Consider the following 26,116-nt stretch of genomic DNA (forward strand, 5'->3'; position numbering starts at 1 on the left):
TCCTGCCCCCCATTAAATGGCACCCCCAAATCCTTGACTTTCCTTGCCCACTTTTCTCCCTGCCTCGATGCCCGCCGGAGATCCCTCTTCCGAACCCCTCCTCTTCCTCCCCCACCATTGCACCGTCGGAATGTTAATTAGCATCCAGGATTTAATTAATTCAGCTGCCAATTAGTGCGGTGGCGGGGGGGAGGGGTGCTGCAGACGGGGGGCACAGATGGTTGTTCCTGGGTTGGCACCGTGCCACTTTCAACGGCGGATAGGGTGGGCGCGACGAAAGCCCAAGGAGTCGGGTGTTTTGTGTGTGTGTGTGTGTTTCGTCTCTTCTCCGGAAGGGACGCCAGGCTTGGTCATGCAAACACACACATACACACAAACCCTTGTATCGCTCTCTCTCCCCCACGTGGTTGGCATAACGGGCTGGCACCTGCACCACAGGACATAACTGGAAATGGGTGCTGGAACAAGGTTGGCACCGCATGAAGGAGAGAGAGAGAGAGAGAGAAAGAAAAAAAGAGGGGAGGAAGAGAAAGGGTGATAGGAAAAGAGGGGGGAAAGGATGAGAGTGTGGAGGACGAGGGTTTCGAAGGAGAGCGAGCGACGAGGGGAAGGGGGCAGAGAAGCAAGGGATGGATAGAACGAAAAAGCGAACGATAAGCGCAGGGATGGAGGGGGGAGGCAGAAGGATGGAGGTTGTGGGGGGGTGTGGAGAGGAAGGAGAGGAGGTGGTATATGCCAGCCCGATACCCGAAGTGATTCTGCACGGGGGAGGGGCGATGACAGCTGGCACAGAGCAGCCGCCCGCCCTGCCACCCTCCCTTCCCTCTGCGGCATTCGCTCCGCTCGCCAGCTTTAATGCCAACCGGGCAGGGGTGCTGGTGTGTAGGGCGGGTGGGGGGGGGGAGGCTGAGTATGAGATGCCAGGTTGGTGCATGATGACAGCGAAAGGGAGTGGGGGGGGGAAGGAGCAGGCAAGGCAGCAAGCAGCAGCTGGCAAGGCTGTGCCCGCAGGGAGATGGGAGGCAAGAGAGAGGGCCAGAGCGAACGGATTGGCACCAGGGTGGAGGCTGGCGCGCCGCGTGCAAATCTCTCTCTTTCTCTCTGAGATGTGTGCGAGGGTGTGCGGCGCTTTTCGCGTGCTTGGCACCGTGCCCCCCGGCTCCGCTCTCTCCGTTTGGCAGCAGCTGGCAGGTGGCGAGGTGTTGGGAGGCATGGAAGAGGCAGGAGGAAGGCGAAGGAAGGGAGAGGAGATGGAGCCGGGTGGGTGCTTTGGTGACGGGCATCTGAGGTTGCACCCGGGCGGAGCTGCGGGCATTTGGGATGAGAGACCGGGATTGACACTAGAATAGGATCAGAGAGAGAGAAAAAGAGAGGCAGACGTGGAAATAAAAGCCTGGGCAAGTGTGGGGGCGGGTGCAACTTGAGGGGTGCCATTTGGGGGAGAGGAAGGGCATCTGCCAGATCGTGCCGCGGGCATTATTGGCACCCAGATCAGTTCTGTATTAAACGTCTCTTCCTCCTTCTCTCTCTCTGTCTCTCCCTACCCAGCCCCACTCCCTCTTTTCACACTGGCACACCTGTGCCCATCTGAAGTTGGCACTGAGTCAAAGCCAGTTGGGGCTGGCATCACCCGCACTGGCACGTGAACAGAGTCGCTGATCTTGGCACTGCGGCAAACGGCAGAGAAGCAGAGGAGAATGATAAGTCGCTGCCATCCCTGCTGCCTGGGCACAGCCTCGTCGCGGCAGGCGGAGACCCTTGCGGGCACGAGAGGACATGGCGCACGGGGAACGGGGCAGACCGAGCGGCGTTCGGTCGGGTAGACATCTTCCTTTCTCCTGCTCCTTTCCATCTATCTGTCTGTTTTCTCTTTCTCAGCCGTATCGATCTGCCACCATTGAACGGATGTCTGCAGGTCAAGACCAGGAGCTCGGAAGATCTTCAGTCTTCATCCAACCTCCTTCGTGGACCAACAAGGTATAGACTTGAAATTTCTTTTCCTGCACCTCCAGGAATAGGAGTTGTGGGTTCTCTGGCAGCAGTTTTGGGAGAGGAGGGTTGCTGACGTGATAAATGTTTGCATTTTATGTTGGGTGGGGCATATCGTAGGATGGGTATGGTGGTTATTCAACTACCCATAGCGAGAAGCCGAGCGAACGGTTTGTTCAGATTGGTGGAATGGGAGGCCGATGGAAGCCACCTTGGCTGTTCAACATAGTTTTGATGTTTTTGGTTATTGGGTTGTCGTTTCGCTACAAATGGTTCCATAGAAACGGTCAGCCCTTATCGGCGGAAGGAATGAAGTGTTAAAAAAACCGGAATTATGAACCTTAATTTTTGAAGAAATTTGTTGAGGCTTTCAGGGTTTGCCTTCTTAAAGATCCGTATAAAAACATTTTTGTTTTCCGGATGCTCCTGTTTCAATTTTTGCCCCCCCCCCTTCTAGTGGGGCTCAGGGGGGAAACGGTTTACTTTTACCCCTCTGTAACGCTAGCACAAATTAAAATGTATATTAGGGGCGAGGGGAGAAAGAGAGAACTTCCAAGACCTTTGTGGCTCAAAAAGAAAAAAAATCTCTTAAAAGGTTCCTCCTCATTTTAAATATTTTTAATTAACATTTTTTAAAAAGTGAGCTGACAACCCATAATTTTCCAGGTGGTTTAGAGGGAGGGGAACATCCAAACCAATTAAGAACTTTTTTGATGAAGATAATGGCCTTGCACTAATCATTAATATGATCAGTGCACAGTCAAATGTGTCCCATTAAAATCAACTAGAAACCAGCATCCCAAGAACTGGGTGGTTAATTCATATCAATTTGTGAAATTCAGCCCTTCTCCCTGTTTCTTGTTAGCTCCTTCTTTGTTCCCTATTTTCTCTTCCGTTTTGCTGAAGCTTCTTTCTCTTCCCCCAACTTCTCGCTGTGTTTCTGTTCTGTTTTGTTTGGTTTTGGTTTTTGGTTTTTTACCTGTTTCTTCATCCACCTTACCTCTGGGCTTCTGGGCTTCTTTACTTTCCATAATATCTTCCTTATCCTCAGACCAAAGGTCGTTGTGAGGCTTAAATTCCAGCCAAACTCCTAGTTTTCCCTTTCCTCACAGAAACCGGACCTACAAACATTCCAATAGCTTTGTCCCCATAGAACCTGGAGCACCTGAAAGCATTCCGTGTCATCACAGAAGCTCAGCCAATCACTGCTGGAGGCTTCAGCAGCACACCTACTGTGCAATATAGATACAAGCCAATTTATCGGTGGATCCTTATTGGTTCGGAGTTTATCTAAGATGTGTTGCTTGAGTCGAGGGGTAGTCATAGATGACTTACAAACCAAAGATGCCTGCCCAGACAGCTCTGATTAAAATCTGATTAAAACCCCACGTTTTAATCTGTGATTAATAAATTACTTGATTAATCATGTCTATCAAGTCTTCAGCCCTAATAAACTCTAAGAGACAATTTTCATCAAGGAGAATTATTTTCAATTTCCAAAAGCTTTAAAGCGAAACACATTATAATTGTCCAGACAAAGAGAGTGCGTGGAGAGGACCCCTTTTCCGGTCTGATCCTGTGCCCTTTTAGAATTTCAGTTTTCCCCCTGCCCCTTTCCTGCTTCCTAATCACTCACTTCATCAGAGTGCCAGGTGGAAAATGCTACCCCACGCCAATTCCGGGGGTTTCGTGTGTGTAAAAAGAATTATTTTAACTCAGTTTAAATTACAAAATAAAATCCCTCAAGCCCCAATATTCATTTTGACGTATGAAGTCTTTAATCATTAGGATCCTACGTACCCCAAAGACTGCCTCCTCTGTTTTGCCCCAATGCCAGATTCAGCCATCTTGGACGCAGAGCAGGGTGGGGAATGTGAACTCCAACTCCCATCAGCCCCAGCAAGCATGGCCAATGGGCAAGGCTGATGGGTGTTGTAGTCCGACCACATCTGGCGGGCCAATGGTTGATTATCCCAAATACAGACAGAGGTGTTTTGGGCAGGTGAGTTGCCTTGAAGGGCAATCATTTTTACCCAGAAGTAAGTCCCATTGACCTCAGCAGGGCTCATTTCTGTAATAAATTTGCTTAGGGTCTCCGCCTTACAGATCCATTAAAGTCTGACCCGGAATGTCTTCCAGGAATATCATCCAGAAGAAATAATGCCTATTTATTTTATCTGAAGCATTTTTAGCCTTCTCGTTGGCTGGAAAAGGATTCCAGAGCAGTTTACAAAGATCAGTGAATTTCATATTTTTTTATATATATATATCTGGCTTTTCACTTGAATGTTTCCCAAGGCGTCTTGCAGCGTACAAATGAGACGTTAACGCCAAATGTAATAACAAGAATAAAAATAAAGTCTAAAATGCTTGTATGTATTAGGACAGGTCCACTCCATTGACAAATAATTATAAAGAGAAGCCACCGACATACCCAGGAACCCTTCAAATTAAGGACCAAAGATCTGGTTTTGCCTGGCACCTAAAAGCAAGCCATGATTTTTTTTAGTTACAAAATTCTTATAATGACCTGATGGACTGGAAACAGCCGAACTCTGGCTTGTTTTCTGTAACTATGGTTAAGTGTCATGTCTGAATGCCCAGCTAGACCATCGCTTAAAAGGATTGTGAAACTGTGGTTTGCAGTGGGCTTCCAAAGTATGGTTTGCATGGTTGAGCATTCCAGCAAACCACAGTACATACGGCGATAAGCCGGTCTCTTGCTGATATCTCCATATGCCCGTCATCGAGGGCTGGTGCTTAGTTTAGTAGCCTGTGCTGTAGTTTTGCTGTGCAATTGAGATAGCAGCGAGCGTTTAAGGCCACAAACCATAGTTAGCACGAACCGTAATCGTCGTGCCTGCCTTGGTTCCTTGTTTGGTAGCTAGAGTTAAGAACTGTGCATGTTTTTAAGCTTTTTGTATGATGGGCGTGAGGCTGGCTGGTTCACAAATCTGCCTGGCTCGAACGCCTCAACACATTGGGCTTTTTCTTTGCGGTTGTGATTCAGTGATGGCTGTTTTCGTGGCATTTTGGTTTCCTTTTGGGTAGAATTAACCTTCCCCGAGTCCTTTGGAAAGGCTGGACTGGAAAGGCAACTTGCCAGCCAACTGAACAAATAGTGCCAAATTAGTACAGAAAGAGATCTTGTCATGCTTTGAGCCTATGTAAATGGGACTGAGGAAGTTCCCCTCTTAATCTGGGCTGGAGTTCTTTTTTCCTTTCTTTCCTGAGCATCGGAACTGTATGGTAGTAGGTTTTCGACAGCCGAAGTAAATTCTTTGCGAATCTCAGGACCGGCACAGAGCTGCTTTGCATGTGCTGCTAAACTGAACTGTAGCTTAGCATTAAGGAGGATATTGACAAGCTGGAACATGTGCCAGAAGACAGAGACCAAGATTATAAAGGTCTTTAGGAGGAACGGTTGAGGTAGTTGGGTGCCTGTAGAAGAGAAGACAGAGCCGCTATGAGAGCCATCTTCAAATATCTGAGAGAGCCAGTGTGGTGTAGTGGTTAAGAGCGGTGGACTCGTAATCTGGTGAACCGGGTTCGCGTCTCCGCTCCTCCACCTGCAGCTGCTGGGTGACCTTGGACCAGTCACATTTCTCTGAAGTCTCTCAGCCTCACTCACCTCACAGAGTGTTTGTTGTGGGGGAGGAAGGGGAAGGAGAATGTTGGCCGCTTTGAGACTCCTTAAAGGGAGTGAAAGGCGGGATATCAAATCCAAACTCTTCTTCTTCTTGAGGGGCTGCCCCATGGAAGATGGGGGCAAGCTTGTCTCCTGCTGCTGCAGAGGGTAGGAGTTCAGCCAGTTTGATTCAAATCACAAGAAAGGAGATTCCCACCAAATTTAGGAAGAACTTTTTGACCAGAAGAGCAATTCATGGTGGAACATGCGACCTCGGAAGGTGGCAGAGGTTGGATGGTCAGGGATTGTTTAGTTGTGGTTCCTGCTTTGTGGGGGTTCAAAATAAACCACGAGCCTGGGTTCAGGTGGCACGTTGAGCCAAACCATGGTTTAGCTCTCAGCAGCAGCACAGCGGCTGCAATTTCCACTTTTAACATTTATAGCTTAAACAGAATTTCATGTTGGGAATGGGGGAGCTCCTTTTGAGAGAAGGTGGCAAGTAGAAGTCTGGTTATGGTGCTTTCTCTTAAGAGACATTTTGCTTTCTTCATATTTATATACCTACTTAATTTATGCAGTCATACCTCGTGTTGCATTTGCTTCAGGTTGAGCGTTTTCAGGTTGCGTCCTGCGGCGACCTGCAAGTACCGGACAGGGTTACTTCCGGGTTTCACCGCTCGCGCATGCGCAGACGCTCAAAATGACGTTAGGCACATGTGCAGAAGCGGCAAATCGCAACCCGCGCATGCACAGACGCGGGTTGCATTCTGCTCATGTTGCGAACGGGGCTCCAGAGTGGATCCCTTTTGCAACCAGAGGTACCACTGTATAGTGTTCCCATAGCAGAAGTACTCTAGGAAGCCAGTGTGGTGTAGTGGTTAGAGTGTCTGACCAGGACCTGGGAGATCAGGGTTCAAATCCCCACTCAGTCATGACGTTCACTGGGTGACCTTGGGCCACTCCCAGTCCCTTAACCTACCTCACAGGGTCGTTGTAGGGATTAACTGAGGATGGGGGTGAACCATGTACCGCTTGGAGGAAAACATGGGATATAAACACAATAAATAAGCTTTTCTGCTTTCCTGCTTAAGAAAGTTGGACGTGCCAGCCAGGTGGAGAGGTCGGTTGCCAACCTGCCCGCCATAGATCACCATGTGGTCGCAATTCGACCTGGACCAGTCGCAAAACATGCTTGGCGCCTGGGGGATTTCTGATTGGTTAATGTTTGCAGATGTTAGACCAGTTTCAGACCTAATAGCTGTGCCGAGCAACTAAAAGTTGATGGACATAGGCTAGGGAAGAATTTTCAGCCTCCCCAGAAGACTACAGTTCCCACAATTCTTTGGTGGTGGAGAAACACTCAAGAGTTGAGCAGGCTTCAAAATGTTGCAGGTCTATAGCACGGGTGTAGTTTTTGGGGTTACCAGTATGATATTTCAATGCAGAGCATGTCATACATTTGGGGCAGAGAGCCGATGGGTGTCACTCGCCTTGTTCTCATCCATGGTGTTTGTGTGTATACAGATCTAGGTAGGTGTACAGTGGTGCCTTGCAAGACGAAAATAATCCGTTCCGCGAGTCTCTTCGTCTAGCGGTTTTTTCGTCTTGCGAAGCAACCCTATTAGCGGCTTAGCGCTATTAGCGGTTTAGCGGCTATTAAAGGCTTAGCGGCTTAGCGGCTAAAAGGCTATTAGTGGCTTAGCGGCTTAGAAAAAGGGGGGAGCGAAAAAAATCGCAAGACTCGCAAGACGTTTTCGTCTTGCGAAGCAAGCCCATAGGGAAATTCGCCTTGCGAAGCGCATCGAAAAACGGAAAACCCTTTCGTCTAGCGGGCTTTTCGTCTTGCGAGGCATTCGTCTTGCGGGGCACCACTGTATATATTTTGCAGCAAAAGAGCACTGATGAGTCTGTTGATTTGGTGATGCTGAATTTAATCAGCCCACGGTAAGTAGCAAAATATTTTTGCTCATCAATGCAGATAATGGTCTTTGAATATCCTCGTAAGGTGAGATGATTCAAGAGAGGAGCCATTGTTCAGGAACCTGAGAGAAATTAGCGGAATATTTTTGCTAATCAATGCAGATGATGGTTTTCAAATATTGTCATGATGCAAGATGCTTCAGGAGAGGAGAGGCTCGATATGAGCCAGAGTTTAGCCCCAGAACCTGTTTATTGTGTCAGAGATTGAGCACACTGAAACAAACAGCAGTGTCAATGTCACCAAGCCCATTGCAGAAATATCCGTGGTGGACTGTACCACTCGGACTACAGATGGGGGAATCATCTGTTTGAATGCTTTCCCCATTGTGGGGGGAAATATTGCAAGCAAAAGAGAGGGTTAGATTAGAATGCTTCCCCCGGATGTGCTCATTTTTTAAGAACAGGGAGGTGTGAGGGGGTGTTCTTGGGACTTTCCAAGCTTGCAGTCTGAAATGGTGCAGTCCAGAAAGGACTGTACTCTGTGTTGTATCAGCTTGGAGTCGTGTTTTCGTTGACAGAGAAGCAGAGAGCCACATTCCTCTTCTCATTTGCCTTTCCCGATCCTTAGGGAAGACGTCAGAAGAAAAGTACCGTGAGTCCAGCGAGGTCTTAGAGTCAGCTCTCGCTCCTCTGCCCAGACCGCAAACAGATGCATTCTTATCATTTGTTTCTTTAGCTTTTTGATTCCAGCAGAAAGAAACCCGTTTCTAAGCTTCACACCCCCAACGCCCCACTACAGTCATGAGGGCTAGAAACGTCTTTTAAAAATCAAGCATTGATTGATCCTCTGAAACCAAAACATTTATGTTAGAGGCCAATCTTTGCCACAAACCCCAAACAGTATTTTTGCGGGGGTCAGTTCTGCTTTATTAATATGTCTCTGTGTGTGTATTTTCATTTATTATGTGCGGGTCTGTTTTCAGCCCTGTTTGAACTCAATAAATACCGCATTTTTCGCTCTATAAGACGCACCAGAGCACAAGACGCACCTAGTTTCTGGAGGAGGAAAACAAGAAAAAAAATATTCTGAATCTCAGAAGCCAGAACAGCAAGGGGGATCGCTGCGCAGCGAAAGCAGCAATCCCTCTTGCTGTTCTGGCTTCTGGGATAGCTTCGCAGCCTGCATTCGCTCCATAAGACGCACACACATTTCCCCTTACTATTTAGGAGGGAAAAAGTGAGTCTTATAGAGCAAAAAAAACGGTAATTGGCGTGTGATAGTGAAAGGCAGGCATTGGATCAGGCCTAGCAGACATAGGGAGATTGTGGAGAGATCTTGAAGCTGAGATTCTAGCGCTGGTTGGGACTGTGCACAGGATCACTTGGCAGAGTCTGATTCTATTTCCCACTATCAGAAGTAATTATTATTATTATTATTATTATTATTATTATTATTATTATTATTTTCACCCTCCACCCTAAGGTCCCAGGGTGAGTTACAATTAAAAAGCAATATGAAAAACAGTTTGAAACAACCCACCATTACAGAAATAAGGTGGGTCAAGAATTACGCACTTTTGAGTGCCGAAAGCCAGGATAAAGGGGGTGCATCTTCAGCATTTGCCAAAAGCCATACAATGAGGGTGCCAGGTACACCTCTCTGAGGGAGTCCCACAACTTAGGGGCTGCCACAGAGAAGGCCCTGTCCTGGGCTCCCACCCCCCAGAGCTTCTGAGGGCACTGGAACAAGAAAGAGGGCTGCCCCTCTTTGCCGATCTAAACACCTGAGAGAATCTGTAGCGAAGGAGACAGTCTTTCAGGTATTCAGGGCCCGTGTGTCGTTTACGGCTTTAAACACCAACGTGAGCACGGTGAATTGGGCCCAGGGGCTTTTGAGATCTACAGGGAAGCCCAGCCGCTAATGCGGCCGCTGCAGTTTGCACCAGTTGAAGTTGCCATGTTGTCTTCCAAGGGCAGCCCCACATAAGGAACAGTGGGGCTGGTGGCAGCGCAAGAGCCTCTTGCACAAAGCCAATGGGGAGCTGTGTGGGGCAGGCAGGCAATGAGTTTTGAGTTTTGTAGGCTGGTCCAAGAGATGGGGAGGGCATAGGGGGTGAGTTTTACCAGCTAGGCAGGAGCAAAGTAGGAGCTGGCCGGGGCTGAATTGATCGGTTAAATCTGAGCTCTTATTACACCAAGGGTGATGTTGACCCAACAATATAGCATTATCCCAAGACCCCTGAAGGTAGAAATTAATCTTAACGTGTCTTCTGTTGAGGGCTGTCTGCTTTCTATCTTTTGTACTCACAACCACCCTGTGAGGTAGGTGCGGCTGAGGAAGTGTGAATTGCCCAACATCGCCCAGTGAACTTCATGTTTGAAAAGGGATTCGAACCCAAATCTCCCTGAGCTGGCCTTTTGTGGGCCTAGATGGGGTATGGCGTATGTGGGTCTGCCCTATGGAATTTGGGGTGGTGAGTCAGGTTCTGTATAGCTTGAATAGGAGATACAGTGGGGATGGGGAATTTTTTTTTCCAGCCAGAGGGCCACATTCTGATCTGAGCAATCTTTTGGGGGCCGCATGCCAGTGACTTGGCAGGGCCAGAGGGAAAAGTGAGGGGGGCAATAATTTTTAATTTTACGGTAGGCTGGTTTCTACATACTTTGCCCCCCCCCCCGCCATTGGGAAAATTCCCATGGTCTTTGCCCCCTTCCCTGAGCCCACTCCAGGGCCCTTTGCTCTTGCCCTTATGTCAAAAGACTGCAAATAGTCTTCTATCAATGTCTTCAAGATGGCGCCCGTTGCCGTGGCAACAGAAACAGGGAACCAGGCCCCGGTTCCCCCGGCTTGAGAAACACAGGCCAAAGATGGCAGGCTACCTTCTCCCCGCACCCCACCTCTCAGACGTTTTAGGGTTTGGCAGAGAAGAGGGCGGGGTGGAGACGGAGCGGGAAATGCGTGCGAATTCTGCCGCCATTACAAAACAACAGATGGGGAGTTGATTGATCAAGGACACGGCCCCAAAAAGATGTCAGAGAAGTCGTGCGCTTGCACCTCATATCCCCAGCCTTTAAAAATGGGTCAGCCAACATTGTATGCTGGTATTTATGCTCTGTTGCACATAAAATATTCCCTTTGCCCTTGACAAAGACTTTCCAACATGCAGCCTGTTAGCAGGTGATAACGCTCCTCTCCCATGCTGTGAAAATCTTTCCCCTCCCTGATTCCCAGATACCAAACACCAACATGGTGGAGCATCTTCGCCACGTGCCGAAGGTCCCGGGTTCAATTTCTGTCACTTCCAGGCAGGGCTGGGAGAGACCCATGGGCTTCCTCCATGGGGTGGCACCCAGCTTCCTGAAATCGTTGTCTTATTATCTCATTTTATTTTCTAACCATCCTGGGCACCGTTCACTCTATGAGAGAAAACAGAACGGATCCCCCTTGAGGAATGTTTTTTTTTGGGGGGGGCACCTAAATCTGCTCCTAGTTGATCTCAACCACTGAGAATCTCCTCTGCTATCTTGCACAGCCTCTTCCTGACTTCCGTTCCTTGGTCACACTCTAGTGTGACCGAATTTTGGAAAAACCATGGTGTTTAGGAGGACAGCATAGCTAGGAGAGGGCAGCCGTCTTGCCTGATGCCAGAGACCTTGTTTAATTTTCGAAAGTCTGCCCTGCTTTTCTCCCAGGAGAAAACTCTCAAGAGCACCTGACGGTATGGAAATGAAAAAAGAATCAGAATAATACCTTACTGGTGAACTTAGTTTAAACCAGTAGCTGGTTTGGATTTCTTTGTAGGGTTTCCCCCTCCAAATCAACCTTACAAATTTCAGAATATTTGGATCGCCTGCTAAGAAACTGGCGCCGGTTGAAAAACAATATTGTTTTTCTTTCCACGCACATTTCTTGCTAAGCAAAATTGTTTTAGAACATTTTTGCATTAAATCACAGGGTTTGAGATTTTATTGGGGTTTGCACCCATTATTAGCAGCGTTATGGAGAGGCAGGTAACAGTCAGTGCTAAAGTCTCTAGCCCATCTAGAAAGTTATGAAGCAAATCTGCAATTGTTCTTATAAGCATTTTCTATTAGATGAGCCAGCCTGGCTGCTCCCGCCTTTTGGTTTTTAGCCAATGAGTGAAGTCATAGCTGTGATTGACAAGGGAGCTGTTTGGACACCCGGCCAGAGAAATCCCCAGAGTCTCAAAGAGCTGCCGATTCCCTTCTTCTGTCTCAATTTTCTCATCCTTGGGATCTCCATAATTTCCCCTTTCCCTGCAGTCTTTCCTCTGGTGGGTTTCTATGAGCTGTTTCCTGCAAATACTCTATACACAGTGAGTCCAGGCGGATGTTAAAGGAATTCCCCCCACCTTCAGATGGCAATGCAATAATAATAATAATAATAATAATAATAATAATAATAATAATAATAATAATAATAATAATCTGCAAAGAAAGAGGCTTCGGCATAAACAACAAGCAATAAGAATTCACTGTATAGGCAATTTGCAGTATAGTGGTATACGTAAGAAGGGATTACCTATGTGCTTAATAGGTCTTACTCCCAGGTAACTGGGTACAGGACTAGGTTTGGGCTTAGGGTTGGCATTGAAAGCCAGCCTTCAACATCTGTGTGGCAGGCAGAAATTAAGCAGGTTCAGCTCTTTCTAGTTTGGAAATACAATTTGGGGGCGGAAGAGTGGTGCGTTCGAATTCTGCCGGTCGGGAATGACACAAAGCAGACGCAAACGTCATGCAAATCCGTGCCCTCTTTTTCAAGTGTGTTGGAGGACCCAGGGGAAAAAACAGAAAACCCTTTTGTGGCCCTCCTGTACCACAGGATTTCAAATCTTTAATGCGCCCGTTTTGTGGCACTGCTTTCTCAAGGTATATGGATGATCAATTACCGACTAAAACAGAAGCAAGCTAAGTCCCCCTTGTTAATAAGGGAGGGAGGGTGATACTGCTTTGGTTTTAATTATCTACTTGTGTTTTTATCTTGTATTTTATTCGGTGAACCTGCCCTGAGACCTTGTGACGAAGGTCGCTATATAGATTTAATAAATAATAAGAACAACAACCCACATTCATTGGCACTGTGCAAATAAACCCCTAGATCAAAGAATTCACATTTTTAAAAAAAGTCGTTTTGGGTGCACATGAAAGATACTTTCCCTGCTTCACAGGAAAAAGCGAGACCTTAGATCAGTATCCAATATTTGTCTATTCTTCGGTGCTTTTACTCTCTTCCCTCTCCCTGCACAAATATATTCACCCAACCACCACCCTGCCAAAAGCATGTTCCCCCCGCAGACCATCTCTTTAATATAATTTTTATTTCTTTTTAATTTTTTTATTGTACCCCATCCCCCCCTTTAAATACACAACAGAAAGACATTTCCCCTCGCCCCATTCTGGGGTGCAGAGTTGTGGGGAGAAGGGGGGCAGTCTGAGGAAAACAGGGTGGTCTCGGAGGGTGAGCAGCTTTAGGAGCCCACCCCCTTTGGACGCCCCGAATGTAGTTCGTTTGGTTATTTTTGTGGGGGATTCTTTCTTTTTTTTGTAATCCCCCCTTCTCTACCCCACAGGTTTCCACTTCCATCAACTTCTTAAAATTCTTGTCCATCTTTGTTTTAAGTGGGTGAGGGCCTAAAAAACACTTGGCAGGTCGGAAGGGGGGGGGGACAGGGCTGGGGAAAGAAAAGAAACTCCAAAAGAACGGACACAAAGGAGGAAGAAAAACGTGAGGGCGTAACTTTTCTTCTTCTTCTTCGTCATCGTCGTCATATGTCTTTTTCTTTTAAAAAAAGATTATTTCCAGTTTGCTTTTTATTATTCCTTTTTGTTGGTGGGTAGTCTCTCTCTCAAACTGTTGGTTTTCTTTTTGGTTATTGTATAGAAGTTTTTTTTTTTTTTAAAGAGCTTTGGATTCATAAAGAGGGGTTTTTGTGTTCTTTTTTTTCCCTTTTTTTCTTTTTTGCAAGGACGTCGGCACACCAGCACGTGGCAGGTAACTGTGTGTGTGTAGACGGAAGGATCCTTCTGGTTTTATTTTATTATTATTATTTTCTTCTTTCTTTTTTTAAAGCCATCGGAGTAGGGTTTTTTTTTTGTGTGTCGTTTCCCGCGCGGAGACGGAAGTCACGTCTATCAGGAGGAAAAAGACAGCGAGGTTGTTAGTTTTATTTGGTTCCTCAGTGCGGGCAGAGACCCAACTGGGGACGAGGAGGAGGAGGAGGAGGAGGAGGAGGAGAGAGAGAGAGAGAGAGGAGGGAAAAAATGGTGGGAAAGAAGAGGCCTTTCTTCCCCAGTTTGGTTGCTGTTCAAGTCGTTCAAAATCCATCAACAAGTTCGGGAGTCTGTCCATCCGTCCAGGACGGGAATTATTATACACAATGGGCAGCACATGCTCTAGGAGGGAGTGGGGGGTGTGGGGTTAGGGACTCAGTTTCTCATCTTTGCCCCCCTCCCCCCCTTAAGTTTTGTTTCCTTGGGTTAATAACTTTTCTTTCTTTCCGTCCATTATTTTTGTTTGCTTTTTTTTTTGGCCTTTCTCAAGTCGGTAATAACACAGTAAAAGGGTGGAAGGTGAGAGAGAGTGAGAGAAGGATCTCTAAGCAGGTGTGTGTGAGAGAGCGAGAGAGGGAGGGAGAGAGAGGAGACCAGGTTCGCACGAGGGCGTGCGGCAGCGGTCACAAGCGTGTGTGGAGATGGGCGGGATGGGCAGGAGTGTGGTTCTCGCACACATGAGGGGTAGGACTTTGGGCAAAGGATTCTGGGAAGCTCCCGTTGACACGAGGAGACGGTGCGGCGGCCTTTGTGGGCGAGGGAAGACCCCCTCTCCACTGAGGTCGGCATCCCAAGGAACACCTGTTGAGATGCCTGGGGACCCTTGAGGGAAAACATGGAGGACACCGAGACCTGAACCATAGACAGTGAGAGCCTCTCGTGCCTCTCTCATGTGAGGTACATGTGTATGCCACAGGAGGTGGAAGACTCTGGAATACACAGGCATGTGTGAAGGGACTGCGGGAAGGCGATGGGTTGGGCACCCATGTCGGATCCAGGATCCAGGATCCCTTTCAGGGAGGAGAGACCCTGGGAACTGGCGTCGGCCGGTGCACGGGGCCGTGAGGGCGAGGGGCACGGTGGGTGGCAGAGGAGAACAGCTTCTGCACTCCATGCAGAGTGCAAGGCATTTCTGAGGTGGGCACTGTTGGGGGGCTCCTCAGGCGGCAGGCGGCATTTCTGTTCCGCACCAGGTCAACTGGTCTTCCCTCAAGATGGCGGTGGGGTTGGGGGAGTGGGGTGGGACGGCTGAACATCTGGGTCCAGCTTTGCCCACATGGCTACCCAAGGGTCTGGGAAGAGCGTGGCCTTCGGGCAACTGGGTGTCGCCTTGGGCGGGGGCCGTTTCTTGAGTTTACTGGTGGCGGGGGCTGCGTGATGGGCGTTTGGTATGGGCAGAGGGCACAGGGCACGCCAGGCGGGCGCCCTTCCCTCCGCCGGCTGGTTGGCTAGTTGGTTGGTTGCTTAGTCCTTCTCTCTCGCTCGGTGGCAGTGTAGCATCCGTCTCTATAAAGCTAGTAGTGTCGTAGAGGTAGCGTTACTTTTTGGGCTGGAGTCCGAGTGAGGTAATTTGGATTCCTCTTTGGCAAACACCGATGCGGTTGCTGCGTTGGATCCGGCCTTGCGCCGGTGAGCGCTGGAGCGAAGGTGGGCCCCCAGGGCCTCGCGCCCGCTCACAAGCACCTCGCAGGCCAGGCAGTGGTAGGTGCACACGGGCACCCGCAGGGGGGGCGGGGCCGCGGGGGGCTGGCGCCCAAAGTAGCAGAAAGTGGCCTGGTGGGCGGCGGCGGCCCCCTCGCTCTCAAAGGCCGCCTTGCACTGGCGGCAGAGGTACTGGTGAGTCACGTCAACCGTGGAGATGCCGGGGGCCTCGGGCACCTCGACGGGCGGCTCGGGCATGGGCGTCGGGAGCAGGGGGCTGGGCAGCAGCCCCATAAGCGTCTGAGGTATGACGGGGTTCATGGGGAACAGCCCCTTCTTCATGCCGTAGAGCTGCTGGAAGTAGGCCCCGGGCAGCTGCGCCCCAAAGAGCGAGGGGGCAGCTGCCGTGGCTGCCGCCGGCAACGGGAAGGGCAGGAACTGGCCTCCCAGCAAGGCCGGCACGGCGGCCTTCAACGTCTTGAGGTTCTTCACCGCGGCAGTGGAGGGCACGGAGGGTTCCTGGGCTGAGCTGGAGGCGGGGTCTGCCTGGCCGTCGCCCGGGGAAGTCTCTGGAGCAGGTGCCGGCGGCTCTGTGGAGGGGCCAAGCTGGGCCGGTTCCGGAGTGAGGTGCTGAGGTAAGGGGGGCCCCGGCTGCGTGGAGGCCAAAGGGGTGCTCAGGGCCCCGGAGGAGGAAGAGGAAGGGCCTGTTGGGAGAGAAAAGAGAGGTGAGTTGTGTGCTGCCTCCACCTGTTTCCTCAATGTTGCCTTTCTCCACTGGCTCCCTGCTTCAAAGCCTTAGGGACAGAGTCTTTGCAGGACGACCGGAGAGCCCAGCCCTCCTGGGATAGCTAAGGCTGAAGAGCATGAAACTCTTAATCTCTTGAAAGACTTACATTGGCTCTCAGTACATTTCCAAGGACAATTCAAAGTGTTGGTGCTGACCTTTAAAGCTCTAAATGGCCTCGGCCCAGTATACCTGAATGAGCGTCTCCACCATAGCTGTCAACTTTTCCCTTTTTTAAAGGGAAATCCTATTAGGAATAGGGGAATTTCCCTTAATAAAAGGGAAACGTTGACAGCTGTGGTCTCCACCCCCATTGTTCAGTCCAGACACTGAGGTCCAGCTCTGAGGGCCTTCTGGTGGTTCCCCTCCCTGCGAGAAGTGAGGTTGCAGGGAACCAGGCAGAGGGCCTTCTCAGTAGTGGAACGCCCTCCCATCAGATGTCAAGGAAATTAACAACTATCTGACTTTTAGAAGACATCTGAAGGCAGCCCTGTTTTAGGGAAGTTTTTAATGACTGATGTTTTAATGTATTTTAAATATTTTGTTGGAAGCCACCCAGAGTGGCTGGGGAAACCCAGCCAGATGGGCAGGGTATAAATAATAAATTTTTTATTATTATTATTTATTAGGGGTTTGAGTCCCACGTTGGGTCTTGCAGGGGGTTGGACTAGATGATCCTCTACAATTCTACAATTCCACAACCCAACATCTGCTTCCTCTGGTTGCTGAGATGGACGCCCTCTCATTCTGGTAACAAGACACCAACTACCACTCTCAATGAACCACCACAGATGCAAGGGGAAGAGGAGGAGATTCCAGTGCCATTTTCACCCCAACCTACTCCCGACGCGCACAATGGAAGCCTCGGGGACGGGACAGGGGGAAGGAAAGGCTACGCTAGTGGGAAGAAGAAAAAGTTGGGAGAAGAGAAAGATTGTGTGGAGAACCAGAATGCCACACAGAGCGACTGCTTGGGATGAAAATGACGCCTGGGAACTTCCACGCAAAATGGCAGAAGTGGGGATTAGGGTCAGAGCAGCATGTGGAGCCCTAGCAATACTTTTGGAGAGAAGCGAAGCAGATATGGGTTTGGAAAGATCCCATAGTGAGTGGCGAACCTGTAACATGGCTTAATGATAAGGCCCTATCCCCAACCTCCTTGAATGTAACTTACCTCTCCTTCCCACCTCTCACTCACCTGGCACAAAGGGAGCCATGCTTCCAAGAGAAGATGGCACTGTGGCGGGAGGCATGGAGGCACCCAGCCTGGTCGGGGATGGCGTCCCTTTGTCCGGCACGAGCTCATAGCACTTGCTCTCGCTCTTGAGCTGGGCCTTGATGGCCTCCTTGAGTCGGGCGAGGTGCCCGCGGGAGAAGAGGTGCCCACGGCAGGACACGTAGAAATCGTACTTGACTTCACAGTAGGGGCACTCGGCCTGTGATGGAGTGCTGGGATGCCCCTCCTCGCCACCGCTGGCAGCCTTGGCCTTCTTCTCCTTGGCCCTGGCGTTCTGGAACCACACTTGGATCACCCGCTTGGGCAGCCCTATCTCCTCGCCCAGCACCTCGCACTCTTGCATGGTGGGCGTCCGGTAGGCCTCGTAGCAAACCTTCATGATCTTCAGCTGCAGGCTGGACATCTGCGTGCGATACCGGCGCTGGCCCAAAGCGTCGTGCATGCCTCCAAAGCCGCCGTCCGCCCCTCGGCTCCGCCGGCTGCCGGAGAAATCCAGATCGGCCAGCGACGAGGAGGAGGAGGAAGACGAGTCGCTCATCTCCCCTCCCGACAGGCTCCGGTCTTCGTTCTCTTTTGGCAATTCTTCTTCGGCTGCTTCTTCCTGCGCTTGTGGCTCCGCAGGAATCTCTGGCTTTGCTGGAGGTAGCTGTAAACTCACCGCAGAGAGGCTGGGCGCGAAGGCCGCTCCATAGTGGATGGTCGGGTCTCGCGGCAGAGGACTGAACTTTGGGAAGGCGGAGGGGAGCACCGGTGAGGGCTTGCCGGTTGCGTTGGCCGTGCTGGCGTTGCACCGAAACTGACCCTTCCTCTCGCGGGCTCTCGTGTTCTGGAACCACACTTGAACCACCCTCTTCTTGAGCCCAACCTCTTCGGAGATGCAGTCGAGCATCTTGCGGGTCGGATTGGAGTCCTGCATGTACCAGCGGTACAGGATCTCCAGCTGCTCCGGCAAAATGGTGGTGCGCAGGCGCTTGTCCCGGGGGGGCTCGCTGTCCCCTCCCGCCACGCTGGCGCACTCGCTGCCGGTGGGCGACAAGCTCCCATCCTCGTGCTTCCGCTTCTGTGCCCGGGAGGGATCTGGGTGGGCGGCGCGGTCGCCAAACACCAGCGGGGCCAAATCCAGGGGAGGCTGGGGGGCAACCGGGGCTGGCGGAGGGCCGGTTGCTGGCATGTGAGAAACACGGTGGATATTGAGGAGGTCGGCGCTTGAGAATTTGGCTGTGCAATGGTCACAGGGATGGGTGCTTGCACTTTCAGGAGGGGCTGTGGGTTGCTCCTCCTCCTGAGGTTTGTCTCCAGTGCCGTCAACCTTAGCTTCTCCGTCAGCCCCTGAAGGCTCCGGCGGCTGCTGTTGCTGCGGCTGCTGCTGCTCTTCTTCTTCCTCCTCCTCCTGCTCCTCTTCCTCGGGGCCCTCGTTCTCCTCCTCGGCCCCCTCTCCCTCCGCATCCACCGGCTGGTCGTTGTAGCACTTTTTAAGGTGTCGCATGAGCTCAAAGATACAGCGGAAGGACGCCCGGCATTTCTTGCAGGAGGGCTGCACCGCAGCACCTCCACCCCCCACGCTGGCCTCGCTCCCACCACATTTCCGTGCTTTCTGACGGGCGTTTTGGAACCAAACCACGATGACTCTGTTGGGCAAACCCAGCATTGCAGACAGCCGCTCCACCTCGCCGTCTTTGGGGTAGGCGCTGCACTCAAAGAAAGACTGTAGGGCTTGAGACTGGAACTCTGTGAACTTGGTGCGGGAGAAGCGCCGGGTGGATGGGAAGCCCCCGCGAAGAGGCTCGGGAACCCCGGGCCCACCGCCGCCTTCCTCTTCCTCCCCCCGGAACCACAAGGATTTCAAGCGCTCGGGAGGCACGTGGGGGGTCTCGCTCTCTAGCGGCGGCACCACCACTGGCATGGGCTGCATTAAAAACGGAGGGCAGAGCGGGGGGATCTCCAGGGGCAGGGCGGCTGGCACAGTCACTGTGGTGGTGTCTGTGGCAGCGGCAGTGGTTGGAGCAGTCGTCGTGGCAGTGGCCGTCTCGATGGGCAGTGCCGGCGGCGGAGGGGGATACATGCTGTCATAGCTCTTCCGGAACTGGGCGGCGTAGCGGTTGAGTGCCTCAAAGGGCAGGAACCGCCGGTGCACATGCTCCTCGTGCGTCTTCAGGATGAGCATGTTGGAGAACTGCTTCCCACATGCGCCGCACAAGAGCTTGCCCGCCGGTGGGCGCGGAGGTGCGGCCGGGGCAGGGGCGGCAGGCTGCTTCCCCTCGTTGTACTGGATCACCAGCTCAAACCCAAAGTTCTCCAGGAGGGCTTTGGCAGCCGTGCGGGATGCCTCGCTCCCTTGCTGGCCCCCCTCGGCCTCCTCAGCTTCGGCCTCTTCTGGTGCCTCCGGTTTGGAGCCGGCAGCGGCTGCTGGCGCCTGCTCTTCCTTGGCTGGCAGAGGTGGCAGCAGCACGGGTGGCGTGGCCGGGAGGGTCAGTGCCGGGGTGGCCAAAGCCAGCTTGGGAGCTACCTTGAGGTCGTGCAGGTAGAAGGGGAGCAGCAGCTGCTGTTGCTGCTGCTGGAGTTTCAGGAGCGACTCTGGGACTAGTGGGAAGGGCGGCAGCAGCGGCGGAGTGAACAATGGTGCAGGGAAGCGCTGCAGCTCTGCTGTGGACGGCGCCAGGAACGGGAGCGTGGGCACCTGCACGCAGCCCGCCTCCAGGAGCTTGGGGGCTTCCGCTTCCAGCGGCGCTTCACACGGGGGATCCGGCTCGGCGGCCGGCAGCTCCGCTTTGCCGGCGGCTTCCATCTTGGCGACGCGGGAGCGGGTCTGGTGCAGGACAGAGCGCATGTGGATCTCCAGCGTGGAGCTCTGGTTGTAGGAGACCCGGCAGGTGGTGCACTTGTAGGGCTTGTCCGAGGAGGGCTGGAGAACGCCGGCGGCGCCGGGCTCGCCCCGGGACGGCGCGGAGGGGTCGGCTGAGGCCTTCTTCATCTTGTGCAGGTGGGAGACGGAGTTGTAGTGCACCAAGAGGATGTTTTTCTGCGTGAAGGACTCCTTGCACACCGTGCACTTGTAGGGCCGGGCCGGGTCGAGGAACTTATCCAAGGCGAAATTGGTTGCCTTGCGGTAGGACAGCGGGTGCCGGGGGTCTTGGCTGGGCAGGGCGAGCGGAGAGGCCTCTGGAGCCTCGGCTGAAGCCGGTGGCAGCGGCGGCGGCGGCTCCTCCAATGGGGCGTTCAGATGAGGAGCATCTTCGTCTTCAAACTCCAGAGGAGCAACTGAAGGAGGAGGTGGTGGTGGCGGCGGCGGTGGCAGTGGAGGAGGAGGTGGAGAAGAGGTTGGGGGTGGCTTTTCTGGGGGGTCAGCAGGTGGAGCAGGGGAGGCTGGAGGAGGAGGAGTTTCAGGGCCAAGCACAGGAGCCGGAGAGGATTTCTCCCCTGTGAGCGGTGCTGATGTAGGAGAGAGAAAGAAAAAGGAGAGAGAGAAGCTACCATCAGTTTTCTCTGCAGCCTGTTTTGTCGCTCCTTAGCCAGGATGTAACAGGGACACGGGTGGCGTTGTGGGTTAAACCACAGAGCCTAGGACTTGCCGATCAGAAGGTCAGCAGTTCGAATCCCTGCGACAGGGTGAGCTCCCATTGCTCAGTCCCTGCTCCTGCCAACCTAGCAGTTTGAAAGCATATCAAAGTGCAAGTAGATAAATAGGTACCGCTCTGGCGGGAAGGTAAACGGCGTTTCCATGCGCTGCTCTGGTTCACCAGAAGTGGCTTAGTCATGCTGGCCACATGACCCGGAAGCTGTACGCCAGCTCCCTCGGCCAATAAAGCGAGATGAGCGCTGCAACCCCAGAGTCGGTCACAACTGGACCTAATGGTCAGGGGTCCCTTTACCTTTACTAGCCAGGATGTATTTGTGTGTGTGCATGGAGGTTCTGGGTGCAGAAGCATAGCTTGCCACAGTTGATCGCAAATAGTACAGCAACTAGCACGAGACTCTTAATTTCAGGGTCTTGGGTTCGAGCCCCATGTTGGGCAAAAGACTCCTGCATTGCAGAGTTGGACTAGGTAATCGTTGTGGTCCCTTTCCTCGTCCTCCCCCCGGAACCACAGGCATCTCCAGGGGCAGGGAGGCTGGCATCACAGTCACTGTGGCCCTGTCTGTTGAAGAGACCCAACTCTACAGTCCCTCGATTCTATGGTGCTTGGTCTGTCTTTCCCAACCCCACAATTCTAGGTGTTTGCTAGAGGGTTTGTCCAAAAACGGCTGGGAATCCCCAGGGGCACCTGCTAAGAGCAGGTGTGTTTCCTGGCAAAATGCAGGCCTCACTGCCTGGGGGGGAATTCTTTTTATCCATGACGCTTTCCATACCTTGACGCTTCCTGCCTCATCTGTAAATGTAGATCTGTGTACATTAGCTGCTTGAATTTTTGTAGGGGGTGTGTGCGTTCAAATGGAGCAGGACAAGTTCTGCCTTGACCTCATTCCCAATTTCTGATATCTAGGAGGGCTAAATATTTGGGGAGTTTACAGCCCCTGCCCTGCAAGAGGGACTTGTGTTACTTAATATGCTTTGCTTCTGTCAGTGCACCATTGGATTGCGTTTGTACTGCTTCTCAAACCAGTACAATCGTTTGTGGCATCCTAAGAAGCCTTATGAGTTTCCCAGGAAGCAGGTTTCTAGTCCTCATGCCCTCCAGAGAGAGAAGCTTGAGAATAGGCACGGCAAAGCCGTTGATTAGTCCTGCCAGTAGCTGCTTCTTCCTGCTTTTTTTTTTTTTTGGCAAGGGTTGCCGGGAAGGGGAGGTTAGGGTCAAGCAGGCTGCCACGAAATCCCTGGCATCTTGATGCTACCCTTAGCGGGTGAAAGGTGAAAGCTCCTCTCTTTGCAGCCCACACACTACTTACCAGCAAGAGGGCTTTCAGGTTCGTTCCCAGCCCCCTGCTCTGAGCTGGGCGTCCCGCCGGGCTTTAGTGGGTCAGGAGGGAGGTTGAGGCCGGGGATAACTTTGGTGGCAAAGGTCATTTCCACAGTAGTGGCCTGGAGAGAAGGGCAAGAAGAAGAAAAGGCAGAATTATATGAGCCAAAGGCGGGCTGGGGAAGGGAGGACCCAGTTATTAGTGATTTCCATAGGAAATTCGTTTTGCGAAGCACCTCCAAAACGGAAAACTCTTTCGTCTAGCGAGTTTTCCGTCTTGCGAGGCATTCGTCTTGTGGGGCACCACTGTATTTACAAAATGCTGCTGCGGCCATTTCACGAATGGTGGAAACAGGCTAAAGCTCACCAGTCAGTGGAGCCACAAACATCTCCCTCCTAATGACGCCCCCACTTGGCTCTCTGGATGTTGATGATGATGATTTATATACCACCCTATACCCGGAGGTCTCAGGTTGGCTCACAGAACAAAATCAAAATATAAAACCTCAAGATACATACAGTGGCACCTTGATTCTCAAACGCATTGATACTCAAATGCCGAAAACCCGGAAGTGTTCCGCTTTTCAAATGTTTTTCGGAAGCCAAACGTCCAATGCGGCTGTCAGCTGTTGTTGCTGGGGCGCCTGCACTAATCAGAAGCCGCGCCTTGGTTTTTGAACATTTCGGAAGTCAAACGGACTTCAAGAACGGATTAAGTTTGGCGCTTTTGTTTTTGCTATTTATTTTGTGGTTTTTGTTTCTGAGGCTTTTTCGGTTAATTTGTTTTTGTGACAGTTCAGCTACTGATGGATTGATTGTGTGCCTGCGGAAATGGATAAAAGCCCCCCCCATCCAAACAATGACTATCATCAGTGGAGGTAAGAAAAAAAAGTATTTTTTATCATCTACAATACTGTCTTATTTATTTTATAGTTCAGTACATTGATTATTGCTTTCATTTTATGGCTCAGTGGTCTCGTTAGATAGTAAAATTCATGTTAAATGGCTGTTTCAGGGGTTGTTTTTAAAAGTCTGGAACGGAATAATCCGTTTTCCATTACTTTCTATGAGAAAGTACGCCTTGGTTTGGAAAGCTTTGGTTTTGGAACAGGCTTCCGGAACGGATAAAGTTTGAGAACCAAGGTACCACTGTAATCGAAATAAAAAGAAGAACCCAGTAACCCCCTGTTGTCCTCACCACTGGGTCCCCACATCTTCCCAAGCCCCTTTTGTCAAGCAGTCCCCATCTCTTTGACAGCAGCGTGACGGGCACAGACCCAACAGGTCAAGCTTTCCAGAGAAGGGAAAGCTTCACCTGCTGAATTACCTGCAAAGGGTTAGTGGCACATGAAAAAGCATTTTCTGCGATTGTATCCCCTCCACCCTTAATATGCTTCCAACATTAAGCGGGGCAGGGGAGAGGGGCAGGGAGAGCTGCCCACTGAGCTAGCAACTCACCACCAGAAGCAGCTTCTCCACGCATTCAGGCACCACGTTGTGAATGTGGCTGAGGTGGAAGTGGAGGTTGGTGCGCCCGACCAGCTGCTCCTGGCAGAGCGGGCATCGGAATTTGGGCTGCACGGCATGCTGGGAGACGGTGTGAGCCCGGACGGCTTCGGCTGATTGGTCGGTGTAATTGCAGTAGGGGCAGCAGAACACCTGCTTGGCCGGAAGAAGGTGAAGGGGGGGGGAGAGATGGAGGTCCGAGAAAAGAAAACGTTAGCTCCAGGAAGCAGGAGTCTGTCTCTTCCTGGCACCTGGGGGGAAAGGGGGATTTGCATATATATCTTATTGAGGATTTGAGGGAGGAGGCGTGTCGGTGTAGGCAGAACGAAAGAAAACAAAAAGTTTTTAATAGGGAAATCACAAAGGGCGATTAGTAATCATTAAAAAGATGGAGCTGACACATGCTTGCTCCCACCTGCTCATCTTGGTTCTGTGCCATCTTCGGAATAAAATAAATAAACTCTCTCCCCTCCCCACCCCCCAAAATACTGCCTTTTCTTACACGCAAACAAGCTAGCGCTCTAAGCTGCAGACCGGGGAATGTGTGTGGCTTAAAGGCCTTAGGCTGAATGATCAAAGAGAGACATGAAAGTGTCTGTGTCAGGATTTCACCTAAGGGCTGATTGGTATCTGCAGAAAGGACAAGGCGGGTCAAGGGTTGAGCTGAGCGAAAATGAGAGGTTCTTTTCCTTTCCTGGACCGCCAGGTCCGCGCCCGTGTGCTCAGTGGGGGGCAGCTGTAAAACGGGCATAATAAACCCAACGCTAGTTAACATCGAAGGGCTTGTTGCAAGGACCGATCTGATCACGTCTGCACAGCCTTGGCAGCGTTTTCATCTTGAGAATCACGGGCCTTTCTGGGCTGGGCAAGGGTGGCGTCGGAACAGACAGAGAAGTGGGTTTTCCAAACCCCTGGATGCATGGCAATGCAATGTTAACAGGATGGGACCAGTATAAGCAGACAATCCCATTCAAGAAACGGGCTTTGAAGATGCAGTGGTACGGTTAACATTGTGTATTTCACAGCTGGTCATGCCCAATTTGGTTCATCAGGGTGGATCTCATTCCCCTCTCCACCCCCCACCCCGCTAGGCAGAGATGCTGAATTTCTGTTTTTAATTCAACCATTTGGCCCCCCCACCAGGAACAAGCAAGCAAGCAAGAAAAAAAATCTAATCTGCCAAGTGAAGTTTCGCTGGGATGTTTGAGGCTGCCGCCGTTGAATCGTGTAGAGAGAGGGTTAAAATGGAGGAGACGGGGGCTTCAGAGACACTGTGTGATTCCCCCACCTCTGCCCACCCCCCGCAAAGCCCCCCAATAAGCGCCACTCACTGTAGTGTCTCCCACACCTCCAGCTTTCGTTTCAGTCTCGTCAGAACCTGCAGGAAGGAAAGAAAGCAGGGGGAAACGTTATGGTGTTTTCCTGCAGCCACTTTCAAAATGGCGGTTAAAAGCTCCAAGGGGCTTTGAGGCCTGATGGAGGGATGTGATGAGGGAGGGGTTCTTGAGGGTGGTACCAGGCAAGGACACCCCCCTCCCACTGCAGTAGGGACAGCTGAATTGGGGGGGGCATTGAATCAGGCACCCTTAAAAGGATGCCTTGGCGGCCCCCCGCTCAATGTAACCATCCCTATTCCTTGCAAGCGCAAGATATTTGAAATGCTGATTTTTTTGAAAATCGCCATAACCCGCCCTGGGACCAGCTGGAGAAGGGCAGGTAATAAATTTAATAAGGATAATAAAAACAGCCAGCCTCACGGAAGCGAGGAGCGAGACTTGCTGGGACTCGCCCACAAATACCCCTGGTATTATTCCTTTTGCAGAAGCCGCGGTGGCAAAATGGGTCTCTGCACTTAGACAACACTCAAAACCGAGGGAAGACATTGCAGGGTCTTTTCCTCATATTCCTGGTACTACAACCCCCCTGGTTGGGGATCGCTGTACCTTTCAACAGGACACCGCCTCCTTAAGCGAGGGTGGCGCTGGGGGAATCAAGAGGGGCACAAACATTTGGGGTGTTTGGCACCCCTGAATGGGAGGAGCCTTTCGCATGGGCTGCCGCCACGAGGGAGGGGTTAGGGGCGTGGCCAGCAATGTAGGCTTCAAGGAGCAGCAACCTCGCCAGTGGGCGTGGCTTTGCACAAGAGGGGAGGAGTCACTCACCAGCCGCCTGGGGTTTACTCTGCGTTTCCTTTTCGGGGGGCAAGGTCTCCAGCACTGTTTCTTTCCCTAGAGATGGGGAGAGAACCACACGTGGGTGCGGGGAGAAGTCAAATGGGGGGTGGGCTTTCCAGACGCTGTTGGACTCCACCAGCCCACAGCCAGCATGGCCTACAGTCAGGAATGATGGGAGCTGTGGCCCAACTTCCAGAGACCTCCACCACCCAGATAGCCTGGCCGATATTCCTGCTCCTCCTCTTTCACCTGGGAGTTTGGAAGGTGGGG

At 51.5% G+C, this 26,116-nt stretch overlaps 2 protein-coding genes across 4 annotated transcripts in view; one reads left to right on the top strand and one right to left on the bottom strand.

Annotated features, from left to right (window-relative positions):
* The first annotated feature begins 436 nt into the window (after positions 1-436).
* Positions 437-26,116, top strand: part of THTPA (thiamine triphosphatase) — a 54,934-nt gene continuing 29,254 nt past the window's right edge. Inside the window, exons 1-2 of the mRNA XM_081168105.1 lie at positions 437-468; positions 1,879-1,977. Coding sequence (XP_081024231.1) covers positions 452-468; positions 1,879-1,977 — 116 coding nt within the window. The 5' untranslated portion in view covers positions 437-451. The remainder of the gene's footprint in view (positions 469-1,878; positions 1,978-26,116) is intronic.
* Positions 13,492-26,116, bottom strand: part of ZFHX2 (zinc finger homeobox 2) — a 32,508-nt gene continuing 19,883 nt past the window's right edge. For all 3 annotated transcript variants that reach the window (XM_081167653.1, XM_081167654.1, XM_081167655.1), the window contains 6 exons: positions 25,835-25,900; positions 25,004-25,050; positions 23,625-23,825; positions 22,156-22,288; positions 17,233-20,700; positions 13,492-15,954 (listed from right to left, as the gene is read on the bottom strand). In XM_081167653.1, the coding sequence (XP_081023779.1) occupies positions 15,116-15,954; positions 17,233-20,700; positions 22,156-22,288; positions 23,625-23,825; positions 25,004-25,050; positions 25,835-25,900 (4,754 nt within the window). In that variant the 3' untranslated portion in view covers positions 13,492-15,115. The remainder of the gene's footprint in view (positions 15,955-17,232; positions 20,701-22,155; positions 22,289-23,624; positions 23,826-25,003; positions 25,051-25,834; positions 25,901-26,116) is intronic.

The sequence above is a fragment of the Podarcis bocagei genome, assembly GCF_964188305.1.
Source record: "Podarcis bocagei genome assembly, chromosome: 13".
Lineage (NCBI taxonomy): Eukaryota > Metazoa > Chordata > Lepidosauria > Squamata > Lacertidae > Podarcis > Podarcis bocagei.